At 52.9% G+C, this 19,257-nt stretch overlaps 2 protein-coding genes across 2 annotated transcripts; one reads left to right on the forward strand and one right to left on the reverse strand.

Annotated features, from left to right (window-relative positions):
- The first annotated feature begins 3,208 nt into the window (after positions 1 to 3,208).
- Positions 3,209 to 4,213, forward strand: OXT (oxytocin/neurophysin I prepropeptide). Its single transcript, XM_023250914.2, has 3 exons — positions 3,209 to 3,422; positions 3,581 to 3,782; positions 4,060 to 4,213. Exons 1-3 carry the CDS (start codon positions 3,303 to 3,305, stop codon positions 4,113 to 4,115), a joined length of 378 nt encoding a protein of 125 aa, XP_023106682.1. The 5' UTR covers positions 3,209 to 3,302; the 3' UTR covers positions 4,116 to 4,213.
- Positions 4,214 to 14,498: 10,285 nt separating this feature from the next.
- On the reverse strand, positions 14,499 to 17,697 carry AVP (arginine vasopressin). The gene is made up of 4 exons (XM_023251396.2): positions 17,273 to 17,697; positions 16,420 to 16,851; positions 15,038 to 15,239; positions 14,499 to 14,734 (listed from the first exon to the last, which is right to left on the reverse strand). The coding sequence occupies exons 2-4, from the start codon at positions 16,537 to 16,539 to the stop codon at positions 14,556 to 14,558; spliced, it is 501 nt and encodes a 166-aa protein (XP_023107164.1). The 5' UTR covers positions 16,540 to 16,851; positions 17,273 to 17,697; the 3' UTR covers positions 14,499 to 14,555.
- Between the last annotated feature and the right edge of the window lie 1,560 nt (positions 17,698 to 19,257).

Consider the following 19,257-nt stretch of genomic DNA (forward strand, 5'->3'; position numbering starts at 1 on the left):
ACAGAGCATGAGCAGGGGGGAGGGGTGGAGAGAGATGGAGACACAGAATCTAAAGAAGGCTCCAGGCTCTGAGCTGTCAGCACAGAGCCCGATGCGGGGCTCGAACTCACGAACCATGATATCATGACCTGAGCCAAAGTCGGCCGCTTAACAGACTGACCCACCCAGGCGCCCCATAAATGTTAAATTTTTTAAATAAATAAGTAAACGTTTAAAAGAAAAAGGATAATAACAAAAATGTAGATCCTGGTGGGTCTGGCCTAATCAGGTGATCCTTTTAAAAGAAGTTTCCCTATGCTCAGAGACTGGAAGCACCAAAAAAAGAGAGATCTCTCTCCCTCTGTTTCTGGCCTTGGAGAAGCAAGCCATGAGTTCTACAGCTGCAAGCAAATGAATTCTGCCAACAATCTCCCAGGCTCCGGGATGGAATGCAGCCTGGCTGCCATCTTGACATGACCCCTGTGAGACCCTGAGCAGAGAACCCAGCTGAGCCATGCCCAGACCCACAGAAACTGGGGATGGGGGGCGGGGGTGGGAAATAAGTGGGTGCTGCTTTAAGCTGGCAAATCTGTGGTAATTTGTTATGTAACCATAGAAAACAGGGCCACCTTTCAGATAGCCACGTGGCTTCCTTCTTTCCTTATGCCCAAGTGTCCGCTGTTACCTTCACAAAGAGGCCTGGACTGAGCACCCTGAGAAAAATTGCAACATGCCCCCCCTCCTTTTTCTCTACTGCACTCGCTACCTCCTAACCTGCTGAAATAGGGTTATTGTTTAATGCCTCCCCTCCTCTGCTGGAATATAAGCCCCTGAGAGCGGGGAGTTTTGTCCGTTTGGTTCGCCAGTGTTTCAGGCATCTGCACTGGGACCCCGTGCATCTTCGGAGGAGGAGGCCTTGATGAGCTGAAGGAATGCTAGCCCTGGGGGGCCTTTATGCAAGGGCAGTTTATGTGCATGTGTTAACTTGGGTGAGGTCAGGGTGCCCAAAGGACAGGCAGGAGGCCTTTCTGGGGCTGCCTCCAGGGTCAAGCCCGTGGCCTTCTAGCCCGGCAATACCGATGGGCTGATTTGGGTGAGAAACAGGATTGGCCGCTGACTGTAATGAGGTCGGCCTGACCAGCTCCTCATGCCAGGCGGCTGACACAAGTGTCTCGGGGCCAGCCGGGCGCTGTGACCCGCGCAGTCCCAGCAGCCTCAGCACCCTTTTTGAGGAGGGTCCACAAGAGTGACGGAGCGGCTGGGGCCATCCTAGCCTACGTGTAGAGCCTGAGCCCACTGAGTCTGCTCTGACACTGGCCTCATTTCCTCTGTGCAGTGGCAAGTTGGGCTTCCCAGGGAGCCCTCTGAGATGGCGTCCAACATGCTGGGTGTTCGTTACCAGGGGCCCTCGGGACCCACACCCGTGGGAGGGAAGGGGTCAAAACAGGATTAGGTAGAGGGAGAACTTGTATGCAGGCCTCAGTTGACCTTATGGAGAGGTACGGAACCGAAATAGTCCTTCATAGTTGCCCGGCATTCAGCCACAATGGACCAGTTATTGGATATGGGCCACCAGGGAAGGGTGTGACTTTGGGCCAGGCAGCTCTCTGCAGCTGAGACAGGCCCTGGATGGGTGGCCACCAAAGGCTGTCTGCTGACCACACTCCCAGCAGCTGGGTGGCAAGTCCCTTCTTCTTCTTCTTCTTTTTTAATGTTTATTTATCTTGAGAGAGAGAGATAGAGAGTGATTGGGATGGGGGCAGAGAGAGAGAGAGAAAGAATCCCAAGCAGGCTTAGAGCCCCATATGGGGCTCAAACTCACAAACCGAGAGATCATGACCTGAGAGGAAATCAAAAGTCAGATGTTCAACCGACTGAGCCACTCAGGCGCCCCCAATTCCCTTTTTTTTTTTAAGATATATATATATATATATATAATATATATATATATAATCTCTACACCCAATGTGGGGCTCAAGCTCACCACCCTGATATCAAGAATTGCATGCTCATTAGCCTGAGCCAGCCAGGTGCCCCAGCAGGTCCTTTCTTTATTATTTATTTATTTTTAAGTTTATTTATTTATTTTGAGAGAGAGAGCATGAGCAGGGGAGGGGCAGAGAGAAGGAAAGAGACTCCCAAGCAGGCTCCCACTGTCAACGTAGAACCTGATGCAGGGCTTGAACTCATGATCCGTGAGATCATGACCTGAGCCAAAATCAAGAGTCCTTCTCTTAACCAACTCAGCCACCCAGGTCCCCACCCCCCGCAGGTCCCTTCTAGAAGGATTGGTTCTGAGCATCTCCTTGTTCATGACATTGACCAACATCCCTTCCACTGTGGCGGTCTGTCTTTATCTGTAATTATTTTCATTTTAAGATATATTAAAAATGCAAAAACAAAAAAAGCACTCTTTTTAAATGCATAAAACAAAAGACATAGGATTACAAAAGAAACCAAGTATATTTATATTCAGATATCAAAATGTTAAAACAAATTTGTGATACAGTCACAATGCTTATTTAAAGCATTAGATATAAAAAATTTATATATTAAAAATATAAATACATAAATGCAGCATTAGATAACGTCCAGTAACTGCCATAATTTCAAAGTGATGATGAGTCTAAACAATGTTTGGAGACATTTGCAATAGCTGTAATGTGATAGGAGAATATCCGTCATTTTGATTTGTGACAAAGCCACATGCGTTGCAAATCCCACTGGTTCTTTGCCCACCTCATGGTTGAAGCAAAGGCTAAATTTCGGTTAGAAGTTAGAGAAAATAAAGCCCTTTCCCTATACAAGTTCCAGGTGCAGGGAAGCGGGTGCTGGTGGGAGGGTGGGAGTGGGTTCCTGGAAATTTGGGTTCAGCAATCCGGGACCTCGGGAACAGAGGAAACAGGATGTGCTGCGGCCAGGGCAGAGGGCAGATGGGGACCCTGGCGGGATCCAAGGGTCTGCCCTGTAACCCATCCACCAGGTATTGGGAGACGAGCTACACAGTCCTTGGTTGGGCCGCAGACCCCCATACTCCCTGTCCCACCCTAGGTCACCGCACAGGCCACCCTCCCCCGCACGGCCTCACTGTCTGCCTCCCCTGCCCCCAGTCCATTAGCCGAGGCGGTGACCGTGACAGGGCCAGGCCCCTGCAAATGAGGGGGCGCGCCGGGCGCCCAGGACCTGACCCGCAGTGACCCGCTGTGACCAGTCATACGGCGGCCCTCTTAGACAGGGCTCCGCCTGCTGCGGCCCCAGCCATAAAAAGGCCGGTGGGAGAGTCGCCGCCGCAGCCGCCGCCCCCGACCCAGTGTGTCCACACCATGGCCGGCTCCAGCCTCGCCTGCTGCCTGCTCGGCCTCCTGGCGCTGACCTCCGCCTGCTACATCCAGAACTGCCCCCTGGGCGGCAAGAGGGCCGCGCTGGACCTCGACGTGCGCCAGGTGAGCCCCCGCCGCGACCCACCGCCTCTGCCCGTCCCGCCGGGGCCCCAGGGGGTTTAGTGGACGTGCGCCCCCGCCCGTGACCGCGGCCCCTGCACACCCCGAGCCCGGGCCCCCGGCCTCGCAGGGCCCGCGCTCACCCCCCGCCCTCCCGCCAGTGCCTCCCCTGCGGACCCGGGGGCAAAGGGCGCTGCTTCGGGCCCAGCATCTGCTGCGGCGACGAGCTCGGCTGCTTCGTGGGCACGGCCGAGGCGCTGCGCTGCCAGGAGGAGAACTACCTGCCGTCGCCCTGCCAGTCGGGCCACAAGCCGTGCGGAAGCGGGGGCCGCTGCGCCGCCGCGGGGATCTGCTGCAACGACGGTGCGCTGCCGGGGCGGCCCGGGGGCGGCGGGGGCGGGGCCGGGGTCCAGGTGGGGGCGGTGCGGAGGTCCCGGTGGGCGCGGCCCCGGGGGCGGAGTCCAGGTGGTGCCGGTGTGGAAGTCCCAGTGGGCGTGGCTCCCGGGGCCGCTGCGCCGCTGCCGGCGTCTGCTGCAGCCCGGGTGAGCCGGGGCCGGGGGCGCGGAGGAGGGGCAGAGGCCGAGGACCCGGGACCCGGAGGGGACCGCGCAGGGCGGCCCCTGACCCGCTGTCCTTCCAGACGGCTGCCGCGCCGACCCCGCCTGCGACGCCGAGGCCGCCTTCTCCCAGCGCTGAGCCGACGACCCGGACAGCGGCGCAGCACGCCCCTCGCCACTCCGCAGCCACCCCAGAAATAATGAAATAAAATAAAGCAGAATTTTCTCCCCCTGCAACTCGTCTGGCGTCTTGTTTTCAGAAACGGGAAGGAGGGCGCTGGGAGAACCCCGAGGGTCGCGCCTGGCGGGGCCTGCGTGTCCGGGCAATTCCGAGCGGGAGGGCCGGGGTTCGGGGCGCGCGGTTCCCGCAGTCGAAGTCCTGCACGGGCTGGCGAACGAGGGAGACGGAAACAGACCCCAGCTTCCCGCTCCAAACAGAGCTGGGGGCCTGTAGCAGGTGGCCTAACCAGGAACATTTCAAAGAACCCAAACGACTGGGGTGCTGACAGGGAACCAGAGGAAGGGGAGGCGGCCAGTGGCGGGGGAATGACTTCCCTACCTCTGGAGGGAGGCTTGAACCGCGACCCGAGGGCTGGGTTTGGGGCCTCGCAGCTGAAGGGCTTTCACGTTTCCGAGGAGCTGGACTCCAGGCCACCGGAGGCCACTGGTGCGCAGAAGAGGTGGCCGAGGTGCCGAGGACCCAGCAGGCCTGCCTCTGCCTGTGCGGCTGAGGAACTTGGCAGTGCTGGGGACCCCGCGGGCCAGGGACTCCTGGGAGCCCACCGCCACAGAATGACCGCAAAACACAAAAGCCGCCAACAAACAGAATCTTCAACCTATTTCTCGGCCATTCCTGGATCCAAAACCCTTTTGGGAATCAAGACGGCCTAATTCCTCTTTCCCAAAACATGCGGTCATTCACTTACCCGAGCAGTTTCAGAAGGTCCACGGCCACACTCCCCCTGCAAGTGAAACAGCAACAGATCGCTGTTAGAAAAAGTGTAGTTTCTAGGGCTTTCTCCCACACTGGAGGTCTGCATAGCACCCCCCCCCCCCCCACACACACACAGCAGTATGTGGGTCTCACCGGGTGGAGAGAGAAAAAAATACCCTGAAGCGGACCGTAAGACTTTTTTTACTATAAATTACGAAAACAGGCAAAATCTTGGGTGCGGTGGTGACTGGAGGGGGTCCAAGGGCAATTCTGGTCATACTCTCTTCTCCTGGTCTGGGAGCTGGTAAAACAGGTGTGTTCATTTTCTGAAAACTTAACATGTGCATGTGATTTGCTAACTTTTATATGTATATCATATTTGAATATATTTTTATATTTTATATGCATATCGCATTTGAATAAATATACATTTTAAAAATGAAAAAAAGATCATTATTGCTAAGATGTGTAAGAAGAATAGAGATGAGGCTTTTGAAAATCCCAGTGGCTTACAGCAACCTGGACTGTGGTTCTTTTTGTTTGTTTTTTTAGTTTATTATTTGTTTTGTTTTAGATTTCACATATAAGTGAAACCATACGGTGTTTGTCTTTTTCTGTCTTATTTCAGTTAGCATAATACCCTCTAGGTCCATCCGCGTTGGCACAAATGGCAAGATCTCACCCTTTTCGTGGCTGAGTAATATTCCACTGTATAGACTGCGGTCCTTGCTGAGGCCATGAGACTAGCCCCTCCTTTGACCCCACATCTGGGGGGATTAGTCATCAAAAGGGACACGAGATAACTCAAAGCGGAGTCCCGTTTAAACCAACCATGAGGAAGGACTCGGTGCACTAGCTGGGTATTTGAGGACGGTCGCAGAGTTCTGTGTCCCTCAGAAACCACACAGCCAGGGAGGGCTGCAGCTAGAGGTGACCGAGCTCCTCAACTAGAGACGTGTGGGAACGGATTTGTGCTTTCCCGAGCTGGAGAGTCCCCCCCCTCACCCCCGCCACTTTAGCAGGAAGTCTGGGATCTCCCCTGGGACCTCACTGCTTCCCCTGAGTGTCCTGGGGTGCCAGCCCAGCTGTCACCCTGGGAGAGAGCTCAGGTCCCCTCACCCACTCAGGCACCCACTTTGCTGTCCCACTCTTCCCAAGAATCCAAAGGTCGATAGTATTTTATTGCCTCAAAACACAGGGTCAGACTGACGCCTCTTTTCCTGAGTTTGTCCCAGAGGTGGCGTCAAGCTGGGTCCAGTGGCCCCACCGGCACAGAAGCAAGCTGGGTGTCATTCTCCATCCTTCTTGGCTGCTCAGTCCCACGGCCTTTGGTTCTCGCTAGAATGACCCCTTCAGACCTCCAAAGTGCTTGGGGGCTTGTCCAGGGCAGTTGTTCCCACTTTGTGTAACTTTATTCTTTGTTCTTCTTCTACCCGGAAGTGAAATTCCTAGACAATATGCCCACCTACACATAATTTCAAAAAACGTGTAATTAGTCTTAGCGGTAATATAGAGAAAAGGAATTTAGTACAAAATATTACTTTAATATGTGACCAAACAGGCAAGGCTACGCTAGGCGACATACACACAATCCAGTTTCTACTTATAACAAATATAAAAAGAAATTGGGACCCATTCTCTACAAGAAGTTCAGGAAAATAAAAACGTAAGAAAATGAAAATAGGGGCCCCTGGGTGGCTCAGTCGGTTAAGCGGCCGACTTCGGCTCAGGTCACGATCTCACGGTCCATGGGTTCGAGCCCCGCGTCAGGCTCTGTGCTGACAGCTCAGAGCCTGGAGCCTGTTTCAGATTCTGTGTCTCCCTCTCACTGACCCTCCACTGTTCATGCTCTGTCTCTCTCTGTCTCAAAAATAAATAAAACGTTAGGGGCGCCTGGGTGGCGCAGTCGGTTAAGCGTCCGACTTAAGCCAGGTCACGATCTCGCGGTCCGTGAGTTCGAGCCCCTCGTCGGGCTCTGGGCTGATGGCTCAGAGCCTGGAGCCTGTTTCCGATTCTGTGTCTCCCTCTCTCTCTGCCCCTCCCCCGTTCATGCTCTGTCTCTCTCTGTCCCAAAAAAATGAATAAACGTTGAAAAAAAAAATAAAAAATAAATAAATAAAACGTTAAAAAAATTAAAAAAAAAAAAAAGAAAATGAAAATAAAAAGGTAGAAGGGCAACCAGGATCAATATTCTCTTTTGTGGGGTGCCTGGCTGGCTCAGTCGGTAGAGCAGGTGACTCTTGATCTAGGGGTCATGAGTTCGAGCCCCACTTTGGGAGTAGAGCTTACTTTAAAAAAAAAATTCTTGGGGCGCCTGGGTGGCTCCGTCAGTTAAGCGTCCGACTTCGGCTCAGGTCATGATCTCGCGGTCTGTGGGTTCGAGCCCCGCGTCAGGCTCTGTGCTGACAGCTCAGAGCCTGGAGCCTGTTTCAGATTCTATGCCTCCCTCTTCCTCTGACCTTCCCCTGTTCATGCTCTCTCTCTCTCTGCCTCAAAAATAAATAAATGTTAAAAAAAATAATAATAAAATTTAAAAACATAAAAATAAAAAAAATTCTCTTTTGTACCTTAAGGAAAATACAGGCTCAGATATCAACTAATTGCAAAGAGTGTAGTCATGGAACACTTGGGGAAATTTAAATAGTGCCTGAATGCTTTATGATATTAATATATCGTTGAGTTTGCATATGCGTGGCAACAGTGTGTGGTCATGTTTATTTTTAATTCATTATCCTTAATTCCAGTATAGTTAACACACAGTGTTACATTAATTTCAGGTGTACAATGTAGTGATTCAACAGTTCCATGTATCACCCAATGCTCATCGACAAGTGCACTCAATCCCCTTCACCTATTTCCCCCATCTCCCCACCAACCTCCCCTCTGGTAACCATCAGTTTGTTCTCTATAGTTAAGAGTCTGTTTAGGGGCACCTGGGTGGCTCAGTGGGTTAAACGTCTGACTTCCGCTCAGGTCAGGATCTCATGGTTCCTGAGTTCGAGCCCTGTGTCAGGCTCTGTGCTGATAGCTCGGAGCCTGGAGCCTGATTCGGATTCTGTGTCTCCCTCTCTCTGCCCCTCCCCCACTCATGCTCGCTCTCGCTCTTGCTCTCCTCTCTCTCTCTCTCTCCCTCAAAATTAAACATTTAAAAAAATTAAAGGGGTGCGCCTGGGTGGCTTAGTCAAGCGTCAGACTCTCAGTTTCAGGTCATGACCTCGTGGTTTTGTAAGTTTCAGCTCAGGTCATGACCTCCTGGTTTTCAAAGTTCAACCCCACATCGGCTGTGCGCTGATGGTATGGAGCCTGCTTGAGATTCTCTCTCTCTCTCTTTCTCCCTCTCTCTCTGTCCCTCCCCTACTCACGCTGTCTCTGTCTCTCTCAAAATAAATAAATAAACTTTTAAAAAATTAGAAAAAACTAATTTAAAAAAAAAGCATGGTTTTCAGACTGGAACACTCTTGTCCTAAAGTCTCACACAGCTGTTGTTTTACAAATTAGTATTATTATTTACATAATTCATATTCCTAATTTACACTATTTTATTGTATTTATTTTGAGAGACAGAGAGGGAAAGAGAGAAGAGAGAGAATCCCAAGCAGGCTCTACCAGCACAGAACCCCACTCGGGGCTCGATCTCACCAACCGTGAGATCATGACCTGAGCTGAAGTCGGACGCTTCACCAGCCACCCAGGCGCCCCTGTTTTTTTTTTTTTTTTTTTTTTTTTTTATGTAAACTCAAAGCCGAACATCCAACATGCGGCTTAAACTATGACCCCAAGGTTAAGCCGCGGGCTCCACTGGTTGAGCCAGCCAGGCGCCCCAGTCTGAAAACTATAAATATCAACTTGATCGCTGAACATTTACGGCTGATTTATTTTCCCATCGTGCTGTATTCGCGACGATCTGCGGTGCGATGCTGAAGGGCCGCAATTTCTGTTTTCTGTAGGGTCCGTACGCATAGGTTAAGGAAGCTTGCTTCTCTTCCATACCTAAGTTTAGTGTAATTTAGTTTTTAAATCTGGAATGGTGTGAAAATCTACCAAAAGTTTTTGAAGCATCATAAAAGATGATTGTCTATGGGGCAGAGGTCGGGGATATTTTTTCCCCATTCCTGATATTTCCTTCTTATAGGCATCCCCGAGGTAATTCTCCTTGAGGTGGGGCGGCGGGGGGGGGGGGGGGAGTAGCTGATGGGATGATTTGAGGGGAAAGGAATGTGCACGTGCACAAGCCCACCCCTTCATCTCCGATGCCTCATGGGATCAGGCTGCCAGCCTGGGAAGCACACGCTGTCATCATGGTAAGTGCATGGAAAAGCAAAGAAGCAGGAAAGTCCTGGGAAGCAGGTCCAGCTCCCTGTGCCTGGGACGGTAAACTTGTCTCCAACTTGTTAATCGGCCTGACAAAGCCCACGTGCCAGCAGATAGAAACTCTCTAACATCAGCTCTATCAATAATAAAGGTGGTATTGCGGCTTCCATAGGCCACGTTCTTTTGTTTCACTTTTCAATCGTTGCAGAATTCAGGGGTTATGGTTGGTTAAGGTTAAGGTTAGGCTGCTGTAATAAAAACACTGAAATGGTAAGGAGGCTTTAGAGGCTTCTAGAGGGTAGATGTTTATTTCTCTGTTTCTTATCAGCCTAAGATGAGCATTCCTGGCTCTGTCCCATTCCATCACTTAGGGACCCAGATTTCTTCTGCCATGAAGTTCTGGCATCTCCTTGTCCTTGTCATTGTCTGATACTTGAGTCTAGGATGCTGTGGATTCCAACGGGTGGGAAAGGAAAGAGTGGGGTGGAGGCACACCCACTGTCATAAGACCCCAAGTTCACTATCCCTTTTACTCACATTTTTTTAAATTTTTTTTAACGTTTATTTATTTTTGAGACAGAAAGAGACAGAGCATGAATGGGGGAGGGTCAGAGAGAGAGTGAGACACAGAATCTGAAACAGGCTCCAGGCTCTGAGCTGTCAGCACAGAGCCCGACGCGGGGCTTGAACTCACGGACCGCGAGATCATGACCTGAGTCGAAGTCGGACGTTTAACCGACTGAGCCACCCAGGCGCCCCCTACTCACATTTTATTAACAAGAACATGGTCATATGGACACACCTCCCTGCAACGGAAGCTGGAAAATATAGTTACAATTCTATTACTACGTAATTCCAATCAAACTCCCAGAAGTGTGTTTTTAAGTGTGTTTTTGTTTGTTTGTGTGGGATTTTTTTTTTGTAGAAATCATTAAGCTGCTTGCAAAATTTATATGGAATAGCAAAGGAACTAAAATACCCAAACCAATTCTTTTTTTTTTTTTTTTTTTTTTTTAACATTTTTAAGAGTGGGAGAGAGCCAAAGCATAAGAGACTCTTAAAAACTGAGAACAGGGGCGCCTGGGTGGCTCAGTCTGTTAAGCGTCCGACTTCGGCTCAGGTCATGATCTCACGGTCTGTGAGTTCGAGCCCCACGTCGGGCTCTGTGCTGACAGGTCAGAGCCTGGAGCCTGTTTCGGATTCTGTGTCTCCCTCTCTCTCTGCCCCTCCCCTGTTCATGCTCTGTCTCTCTCTGTCTCAAAAATAAATAAACATTAAAAAAAAATAAAAAAAAAAACTGAGAACAAACTGAGCGTTGAGAGGCGGTGGGAGGGAGGGGAGGGTAGGTGATGGGCATTGAAGAGGGCATCTTTTGGGATGAGCACTGGGTGTTGTATGGAAACCAATTTGACAATAAATTTCATACATTAAAAAAGATAAAAAAATGGGGCGCCTGGGTGGCGCAGTCGGTTAAGCGTCCGACTTCAGCCAGGTCACGATCTTGCGGTCCGTGAGTTCGAGCCCCGCGTCGGGCTCTGGGCTGATGGCTCAGAGCCTGGAGCCTGTTTCCGATTCTGTGTCTCCCTCTCTCTCTGCCCCTCCCCCGTTCATGCTCTGTCTCTCTCTGTCCCAAAAATAAATAAACGTTGAAAAAAAAAATAAAAAAAAAAAAAGATAAAAAATTAAAAATTAAAAAAAACAAAAAAAAGACTAAAAAAAATTTTTTTTAAGTTTATTTATTTTGAGAGAGACAGAGGCAGGATGAGTAGGGGAGGGGCAGAGAGAGAGAGAATTCCAAGCAGGCTCCGCGCTGCCAGCACAGAGCCCGATGTGGGACTCGAACACACAAAGCTGTGAGATCATGACCTGAGCCGAAACCAAGAGTTAGACACTTAACCGACTGAGCCACCCAGGCACCCCTACCCAAACCAATTCTGAAAAAGAACAAAGTTGGAAGAGTCATGCTACCTGATTTCCAGACTTACTAAAAGCTATCATATTGGAGACAAGATGGTAATGGAGAAGGGACAGCTCTACAGACCGATGGAACTGACAAAGGAGTCAAGAAATAGACCTACATGGATATGGTCAAATGATTTTGTGGGAGTTACGAAGACAACCTAAAAGGGAAAGACTCATCATTTGAACAAGCAGTGCAGGGACAAATGACTACCCAGATGCCAAAAACGAATCACAACCCATAACTTGGACAATACAAAAATTAACTCAGGATGGTTAACTCAAATTCTCACCTGTTTCAAACTTACACAGTTTTGCTGATTACCAACAGAGCCATTCCAAACATTTCCATTTCACTTGGATGACTGATGGGATTGGCTGGGTTAAACAGTAAGCAAAAGCATAACTTTACGAGAAACTATTAAACATTTTTCCAGAGTGGTTGCCTGATTTTGCGTCTTCATCAACAATATACGAAAGTCCCAGTCACTCCATAGCCTTGTCAGTACCTGATATTGTTAGCACTTTTTAAAGTCATTGTAATGAGGGGCGCCTGGGTGGCGCAGTCGGTTAAGCGTCCGACTTCAGCCAGGTCATGATCTCGCGGTCCGTGAGTTCGAGCCCCGCATCAGGCTCTGGGCTGATGGCTCAGAGCCTGGAGCCTGTTTCCGATTCTGTGTCTCCCTCTCTCTCTGCCCCTCCCCCGTTCATGCTCTGTCTCTCTCTGTCCCAAAAATAAACAAATAAATAAATAAAGTCATTGTAATGAATGTCTCATTGTGGTTTTAATTTGCATTTCCCCACCAGCTAATGCTGTTCAACATCTTAACATGTGTTTATTTGCCACCTATATATGTTATTTGGCTATACGTCTGTTTAAATCTTTTGCCTATTTATTTTATTTTTTTAAAAGATTTTAAGTAATCTCTGCACTCCACGTGGGGCTCGATCTCACAACCCTGCGATCAAGAGTTGCATGCTCTACTGACTGAGCCAGCCAGGGGCCCCAAATCTTTTGCCCATTTAAAAATTTGAGTTGAGGAGCACCTGGGTGGCTCAGCCGGTTAAGCGTCTGACTCTGGCTCAGGTCATGATCTCGTGGTCCGTGAGTTCAAGCCCCACATCGGACTCTGTGCTGACAGCTCAGAGCCTGGAGTCTGCTTTGGATTCTGTGTTCCCCCCCCGCCCCTCCCCCACTCGTGCTCTGTCTTATTCTGTCTCTCAAAAATAAATAAATGTTAAAAAAAAAAAAAGAATAAAAATTTGAGTTGAGTTGTTGCTCAAGGTCATGAACCATTTCTTCCATAGTTTCTTCAAGATGTTTCACAGTTTGGAGGCTCCTGGGTGGCTCAATCGGTTGAGCATCCAACTTTGGCTCAGGTCATGATCTCTTGGTTTGTGAGAGTGCGAGCCCCACATCGGGCTTGTTGCTGTCAGCTCAGAGCTCGCTTCGGATCCTCTGTCCCCCTCTCTCTCTGCTCCTCCCCTAGTTGTTCTCTCTCACACGCTCTCAAAAATAAATACAAAACATTTTAAAATTTTTTTTAAAAAGATGTTTTATAGTTTAGGTTTTACATCTAGGTATATGATCCATTTTTATTTAAACCAGCTGCGGGGCGCCTGGGTGGCTCAGTTGATCGTCTGACTTCAGGTCAGGTCATGATCTCACAGCTCTGTGAGTTCGAGCCCCACATCGGGCTCTGTGCTGACGGCTGGGAGCCTGGAGCCTGCTTCGGATTCTGTGTCTCCCTCTCTCTCTGCCCCTAACCCACTCGCATTGTGTCTGTTTCTCTCAAAAATAAATAACATTAAAAGAATTAAAAAAACCAGCTGCTTCTTTCCACTTCTTTGTGTCAGGAAAGGTTTCTAAATTCTTATTAGGTCTGGTCCTGCCACAGACAGTCCTACCAAGACCTGGGACCCACCCTGGATGGGCCATACCAGGGCAGAGGCAGGAGACCATGGCAGGGATAAAAGCCCACACAGCTCTTGCCCTCCCTCTACATTTAATCATGATGGGCACTGAGCCAGGTCAGGGGTGACAGAAAACGGAGCTCTAAGACCAGAAAAAACTTGACCTTGACTTGGCACGTGGAACCTGGCCAGGTCTGACTGAGGCTGAGTCATAAGGCTTTGCCCCAAGGTAGGGTGTTGGGGTCAGGGCACAGAGTGACTTCTGTCTTTGCTCCCTCCTGGCCTCTAAGTGGAAGATTCCAGAGGAGATGCAGCCTCTTCTCACCCCAAGTTCTGGAGCAAGAAATCCCAAGGATAGGATGTGGAGAACAGAGGGGGCAGAGAGAGAGGCTGGGAGGTGACGGAGGGAGTGAGAGGGCAGAAGGGGTAAGGGAGGGATGTAATGGGACAAGGAGAGAAGCAAGAGTGGGCCAAGGAGCTGGAGGATGGGGAAAGACAGGGGAGTGAGGCACAAAGGGGATAAAGGAATAGAGGGGACAAAGAAGGACATAGGGACACAGAATAGCACAGGCTAAATACCAGTGGATGTTTTCCCTGAAGTTGCATGTGTCCAAGGGTGGAAGGTCCTAATGTGAGTGTGTGCACCTGTCCATGGTTGAGTCTGTTGTGTTTGTGGTTTTGAATGAGTATCTCAGGGTCTACATCTGTAACTGTGGTCAAGGATCATAAGGAATGTGGCTCATGATTATTTGTTGGTCTGTGTGGCAGCACGGATGGGGGGGCATGTAGTTAGGGTCTCGGTGGGCTCCCTCTCCCACTCTGGCTGAAGGGCCCCCATGGGACCTGCTTAGCTTTTTTCCTGGACAGAGAGAACCTGGCCCTCTCTCTGGTGTATCTGGGGTGATTTGCCACCCCCCCCCAACACACACACACACACACACACACACACACGGCACAACCCTGAATGAAATAGTAGACTGGAAATCTGGGGTGTTGGGTGGGTCCCTGAAGCTGTGCCTCAGTCTCCTGGGATGTAAATGGGGATTGGAATTCCCTTGGTTCCTCCCCTCCGGCCTTTCTCGCGCTTCCCTCTGAGGCTCTCAACCTCTCTCTCTCCATCTCGGCTTCCTCTGTCCTCTCTCACTATCTTGTCCACCAATGTCTCTCTCCTCCTTGCCTTTACTTCTATGCCTCTGCCAGAGGATGCCCTACTCCCGGCTCTGGCTCTGTCCCCCCCCCTCCGCGCCCCCCCCCAGGTCGCCCGGTCCCTAGAACTCTGCAGAGCCAAGATCTCTTCCTCTAAGGATCCCGGACTAGTTGCGGCGGGTGAGGTGGGGGGTCCGCGCCCCACCGTCTCTTCTGCCCCCCTCCTCACCCCTGGAGACGGAAACAGACACTCGCGGGTGCATTTTAAAAGGTTTATTTTCTGGACTGCGGGGGCGGGAGGGGGGAGCGGGCGGCTCAGTAGACGCCGGGTGCGGCGGGCTCCGCGGGCTCGGGCGCCCCCGCCAGCTGCACCAGCCTCAGCAGCAGGGCGCCGGTCGACCCGTCCAGCTGGGTCCCGTTGCTCCGGTCGCTGGCGCGCGCGCGGCGGTGAAAACCAGCGCCCTCCCGGCACTCGGGCTCGGTCACGCAGCTCTCTGCGGGGGTCACGGGCAGAGCGCGCCGCTGACCGACCCAGATCGACCTGGCCGGGCCCGCGGGACCCCGCCCACCCCCCGGGGCCACGCCCACCGGGACCTCCGGACATGTCCCCCAGCCTGGACCCCGGCCCCGCCCCCGCCCGCCCCCGGGGCCACGCCCACCGGGACCTCCGGACTTGCCCCGCCTGGACCCCGGCCCCGCCCCCGCCCGCCCCCGGGGCCGCGCCCACGGGGACCTCCGCACCGCCACCTGGACCCCGGCCCCGCCCCCGCCGCCCCCGGGCCGCCCCGGCAGCGCACCGTCGTTGCAGCAGATCCCCGCGGCGGCGCAGCGGCCCCCGCTCCCGCACGGCTTGTGGCCCGACTGGCAGGGCGACGGCAGGTAGTTCTCCTCCTGGCAGCGCAGCGCCTCGGCCGTGCCCACGAAGCAGCCGAGCTCGTCGCCGCAGCAGATGCTGGGCCCGAAGCAGCGCCCTTTGCCCTCGGGGCCGCAGGGGAGGCACTGGCGGGAGGGCGGGGGGCGGGGGGTGAGCGCGGGCCCTGCGAGGCCCGGGGTGTGCAGGGGCCGCGGTCACGGGCGGGGCCACACGTCCACTAAACCCCCTTGGTTTTCAGGTGACTGAGGATACTGCACTCAGTGACAGCCCTCAGCACCCTCTCTGTCCCACCCCACCCCCACCCCCGGGCTACACGGAAGACACCCTCCCTCTCAGCTCTGGAGTGCACCCTTCTCAGCTGCCCACCGCCCTTCCCATAACTCAGACCTTCTCCCGCGCCCTCACTCAAACTTGATCTTCAGCACCCACGCCCCTAGCAGAGAGCGTCCTGCCATGCCCAGAACACTTCCAGGCCCTTCCTCCCCTTTCCTGTCCCATCGCAGCAAGCTGGTGGGCCTCTCTGGGCCCTGACCTCTGCTCACCTCTGTGGACTGTGGGTGAAGGGAGCCGGAGACCCAGGGAGAGCATGAGGCCCCTTGGTGACTCGGGCTTCCAAAGGTGCCAAGCAGAGAGAAGAGTAGTCTGTGGGGGCTGCTCCCTATCCACTCTAGTTTGTTCAGTGGCTCAAAATTTAGCCACCTGTGGCCTGGGCAGAACTGGGCATGCTGATTGCATTTCCTTCCAATGGAAATGGAAGGGAATGGATACAAGGGAATCTACTGGTCGTGCAGCACAGAACTGGGCTAGGTACCCAGCAGAACTTCCTCGAAGGAAGTGGCACCCTCACTTGAATGAGCTCAGAACAATGGCCAGCTTCTGTGTGAGGCTTGGGGCCGGGGCGGGGGGGTGCTGTGGCCAGCAGAGGCTGAAGGCTGGATGGGAAAGCCTCCAATCCTGGCTGGGACAGAGCCTGTCGGGGCTGCAAGGTCCCCATGGGCACAGAGGAGGCCTCGCTGTCCAGGTCTCATGGACCGGCCCCAATCCCAGGTCCCACAGACCGGGGAAACAGCTGTCTTTCCTGCATCCCCTGCCTGGCTGAGGATAGTGTCTAGGAAGTCCTGTAGCCTGTCCTAGCCTGCCCGGCAGCCTGGCCCCTTCTGCCCAGCCATGTCAAGCCTCCCTTCTTGGCCGGTCCCCTAAAGCCTTGCCTCCCCCATGACTTCCTTCCCTCCTAGCCCCTGAACTAGATGCCAGCCCTAGGGCTCTGCCCCCTCCATGCAGCCCTGAGATGGGCCACAGTCATACCTGTCTCAGCTCCAGGTCAGACATGGCCCTCTTGCCACCCCTCGGGCAGTTCTGGAAGTAGCAGGCGGAGGTGAAGGCCAGCAGGCCCAGGAAGCAGGCGGGTAGCATGGTGTCCGGCATCCTGGAGCAGGTGGGCACAGTGTGTGGGGCCGCTGTGCGGACTGTGCTGGGCTGCCTTCGCTCGCTGCCTATTTATGTCCGCAGGTGTTCCTGGGAGACGACGTGGCCGCCACCCCCCTCCCCAGTGGCTCCCCAGGAGCCCACGGCCTCCAGGTCCCAAACCGTCAGCAGTGATTCAGGCATCTGGGGACGCACGTGGACCTGTCTGTGGGGGCCTGTGGGGGAGGGGTGCCAGCCTCTGTGCTGTCATTGGCAGCCGTGTGGCTGCGATGTGACAGGAGCTGCAGTGACTGTAATTGTGGCTCTCTGGACCTGGGAAGAGGGACAGATGTGAGGGGGTCTCTAGGAGACCGTTCCCAATCTTTCCGGCAGCCCAGAAGAGGCTAGGGGTCAGTGAGCCTGTGCCCAGACAAGGCCCCCTGAGAAAGTGGTGAGGGAGGCCCGAGTGGCTGGTGTGTAAGGAGCAGGGTCAGGCCCCAGCCCAGGAGTGCTGGGACAGGGGGCAGTCAGGTGTGTAGAACTCCATGAGGATGGTTAGCCTTGTGAGAGGAAAAATGACCAAGGACGGCACAGACCCAAGGTGGTGCAGACAGAGGGCTTTGCACCAGAAAAGGAAATGGCTACCATGGACCAGGCAGAGGGACCAACATGGAATCCGGACTGACAGGGTGAGTGGATAGGCTCCCAGGGGAAGCTGGGGACACTCCCACACACACAGCGCCCAAACACACACCCGGAGCAGGGTTCAGGGACTCAGACGCTGGAGACCTCGAGGACAGCTTCTTGGCACGTTCCCATTACTCCCCTCTCAGGTGGGAATATGGAGGTAAGGGAGTTTCTGCGGAGGAAAGGAGAAATCCAAACCCAGTAAGGTTCAGAGGTGAGGGGCGAGCCACCTGCCGCAATCCCTACCCCTATAAGGAGCATATGGGGACCAGGGCAGGTGCCATCTCAGGCTTTGGGTGGAAGTAGGGGCACGGAAGGTTTCTTGTTGGGGGATGGGAGGAGCCACAGCCAAATGAGCCCAGCCTGAGAAAGCAGACTTTGGTTGGTGACCTCAGGCTCGTGGGATGAAGGGACTAAAGCCTCCCTCTCCTGGGCCACCGGAGCACCCGTCCCGTCCTTGGACCCAGGCTAGCCGCATGAGTCCTTTCAGGATTTACTCAGCCCCCAGCTCTTCTAACCCCAGACTCTTCGCCTCCTCTTTGGGTGCCGCGGGAAAGCTCTGACTGCCTTCTCCCCACCAAGTGCTGGAGGGGCTCCAGTGTCCCAGGGAGGGAACCACCACACTCAGGACCTGATGCCAGGCTTTTCAGGAACATCCCCTGAGGGACGGTGAGGACACTGGAGCCAATGGCCTGTCAAGAATCTGGCCTCTCAAAGCGTCATGACTTGGGCAGGTTACCCGACCTCTCTGTGCCTCACTTTCTTCCAGTGTGAGGTCGGGAAGATACTGGATACACCTCACAGAGTTGTGAGGACTGAAATGTACTATATAAGAGCTTTAGAAAAGTTCAATATGGGGCTTAAACTCATGAACCATGAGCTCATGACCTGAGCCAAAGTCAGATGCTTAACCGCCTGAGCCACTGAGGTGCCCCAATAGTATTGTATTATTAATGCCTTTATTCTTATTAAAAACTGAAGAGAGTTTTCCAGAGAGAGTAGCTTTCTGGGTTAACCCAGCAGGAACATTTTCATTCCATTCATGGGGCCCAGAGAGAAGCTGGGTCTAAATTATTGCCTCCTGAGACACTGAGCTGTGGAGGCCACAGGCCTGGTGTAGGCCAGCTCTGTGGTCTTGGCCCAGCACCTTACCCTCTCCGCACTTCAGGTCTGAGTTGTCATCTGAAAATGGCTGGCGCTACGCTAACTGAAGGGGTCAGGCCCTGACACAGGCCAGGACACTCATGTCCCAACCAGTCATGTCTACCCAGACGATCACTCTAGGACTTGCCTCTCACACCAGGGCCCCCTTAAAGACCCCAAGCACCATCTCCCTTGAGAAGCCGGAAGACCTGCTTCTCCTTATATCCATCTTCTTGGAAGACACGTGGGCTAGAAAAAGTCTTGCTACTGTGCTGACTGGCATTTCACATATATCACCTCACATGTCACATGGACCTTCTGGACACTCCATGTTCCTACACTTCCCTTATATGTTCCCTTTTCAAGTCTGTTTTTTCACACCTTCTCTATCCTTACATTTCCTACACCTGGGCTCATGGATCTTTATTCACATGTAATTTTTATTTATTTATTTTTCTTTTCTTTTTTTAAATTTTTGAGAGAGAGAGAGAGAGAGAGAGAGACAGAGAGACAGAGCATGCGCTGGGGAGGGGCAGAGAGAGAGGGAGACACAGAATCCGAAGCAGGCTCCAGGGCTCCAAGCTGTCCTCACAGAGCCTGACGCGGGGCTTGAACTCACCGACTGTTGAGATCATGACCTGAGCAAAGCCGGGCGCTTAACCGGATGAGCCACCCAGGCGCCCCTCGAATCTCAGAATATTCTTTAAAGGACTTCCTCACCATTAGACCCTCTTTTCTGAGAACAGGTAACAGTTAACTGCCCCCGTCCCTCCACTCGTTTCTTCGTTTCTTATTCTCCTTTTCTCAGGATCAACCCGGTGGCTGTACCACGTGACATGCATGCTACCTGTTGGCAGGGGTTGGCCTCATCTTCCTCTTCTAAGGGACTCTGCTGCCGGAAGTAAGTCT

This window comes from Felis catus, chromosome A3, assembly GCF_018350175.1.
Source record: "Felis catus isolate Fca126 chromosome A3, F.catus_Fca126_mat1.0, whole genome shotgun sequence".
Classification (NCBI taxonomy): domain Eukaryota; kingdom Metazoa; phylum Chordata; class Mammalia; order Carnivora; family Felidae; genus Felis; species Felis catus.

Coding starts and splice junctions, on each gene's coding strand:
- OXT (XM_023250914.2), top strand. CDS start 3,303: ATGGCCGGCTCCAGCCTCGCCTGCTGCCTGCTCGGCCTCCTGGCGCTG. Junction 3,423..3,580: donor TGGACCTCGACGTGCGCCAG/GTGAGCCCCCGC, acceptor CCCTCCCGCCAG/TGCCTCCCCTGCGGACCCGG. Junction 3,783..4,059: donor GGGGATCTGCTGCAACGACG/GTGCGCTGCCGG, acceptor CTGTCCTTCCAG/ACGGCTGCCGCGCCGACCCC.
- AVP (XM_023251396.2), bottom strand. CDS start 16,539: ATGCCGGACACCATGCTACCCGCCTGCTTCCTGGGCCTGCTGGCCTTC. Junction 15,240..16,419: donor CTGACCTGGAGCTGAGACAG/GTATGACTGTGG, acceptor CCCTCCCGCCAG/TGCCTCCCCTGCGGCCCCGA. Junction 14,735..15,037: donor GGGGATCTGCTGCAACGACG/GTGCGCTGCCGG, acceptor TGACCCCCGCAG/AGAGCTGCGTGACCGAGCCC.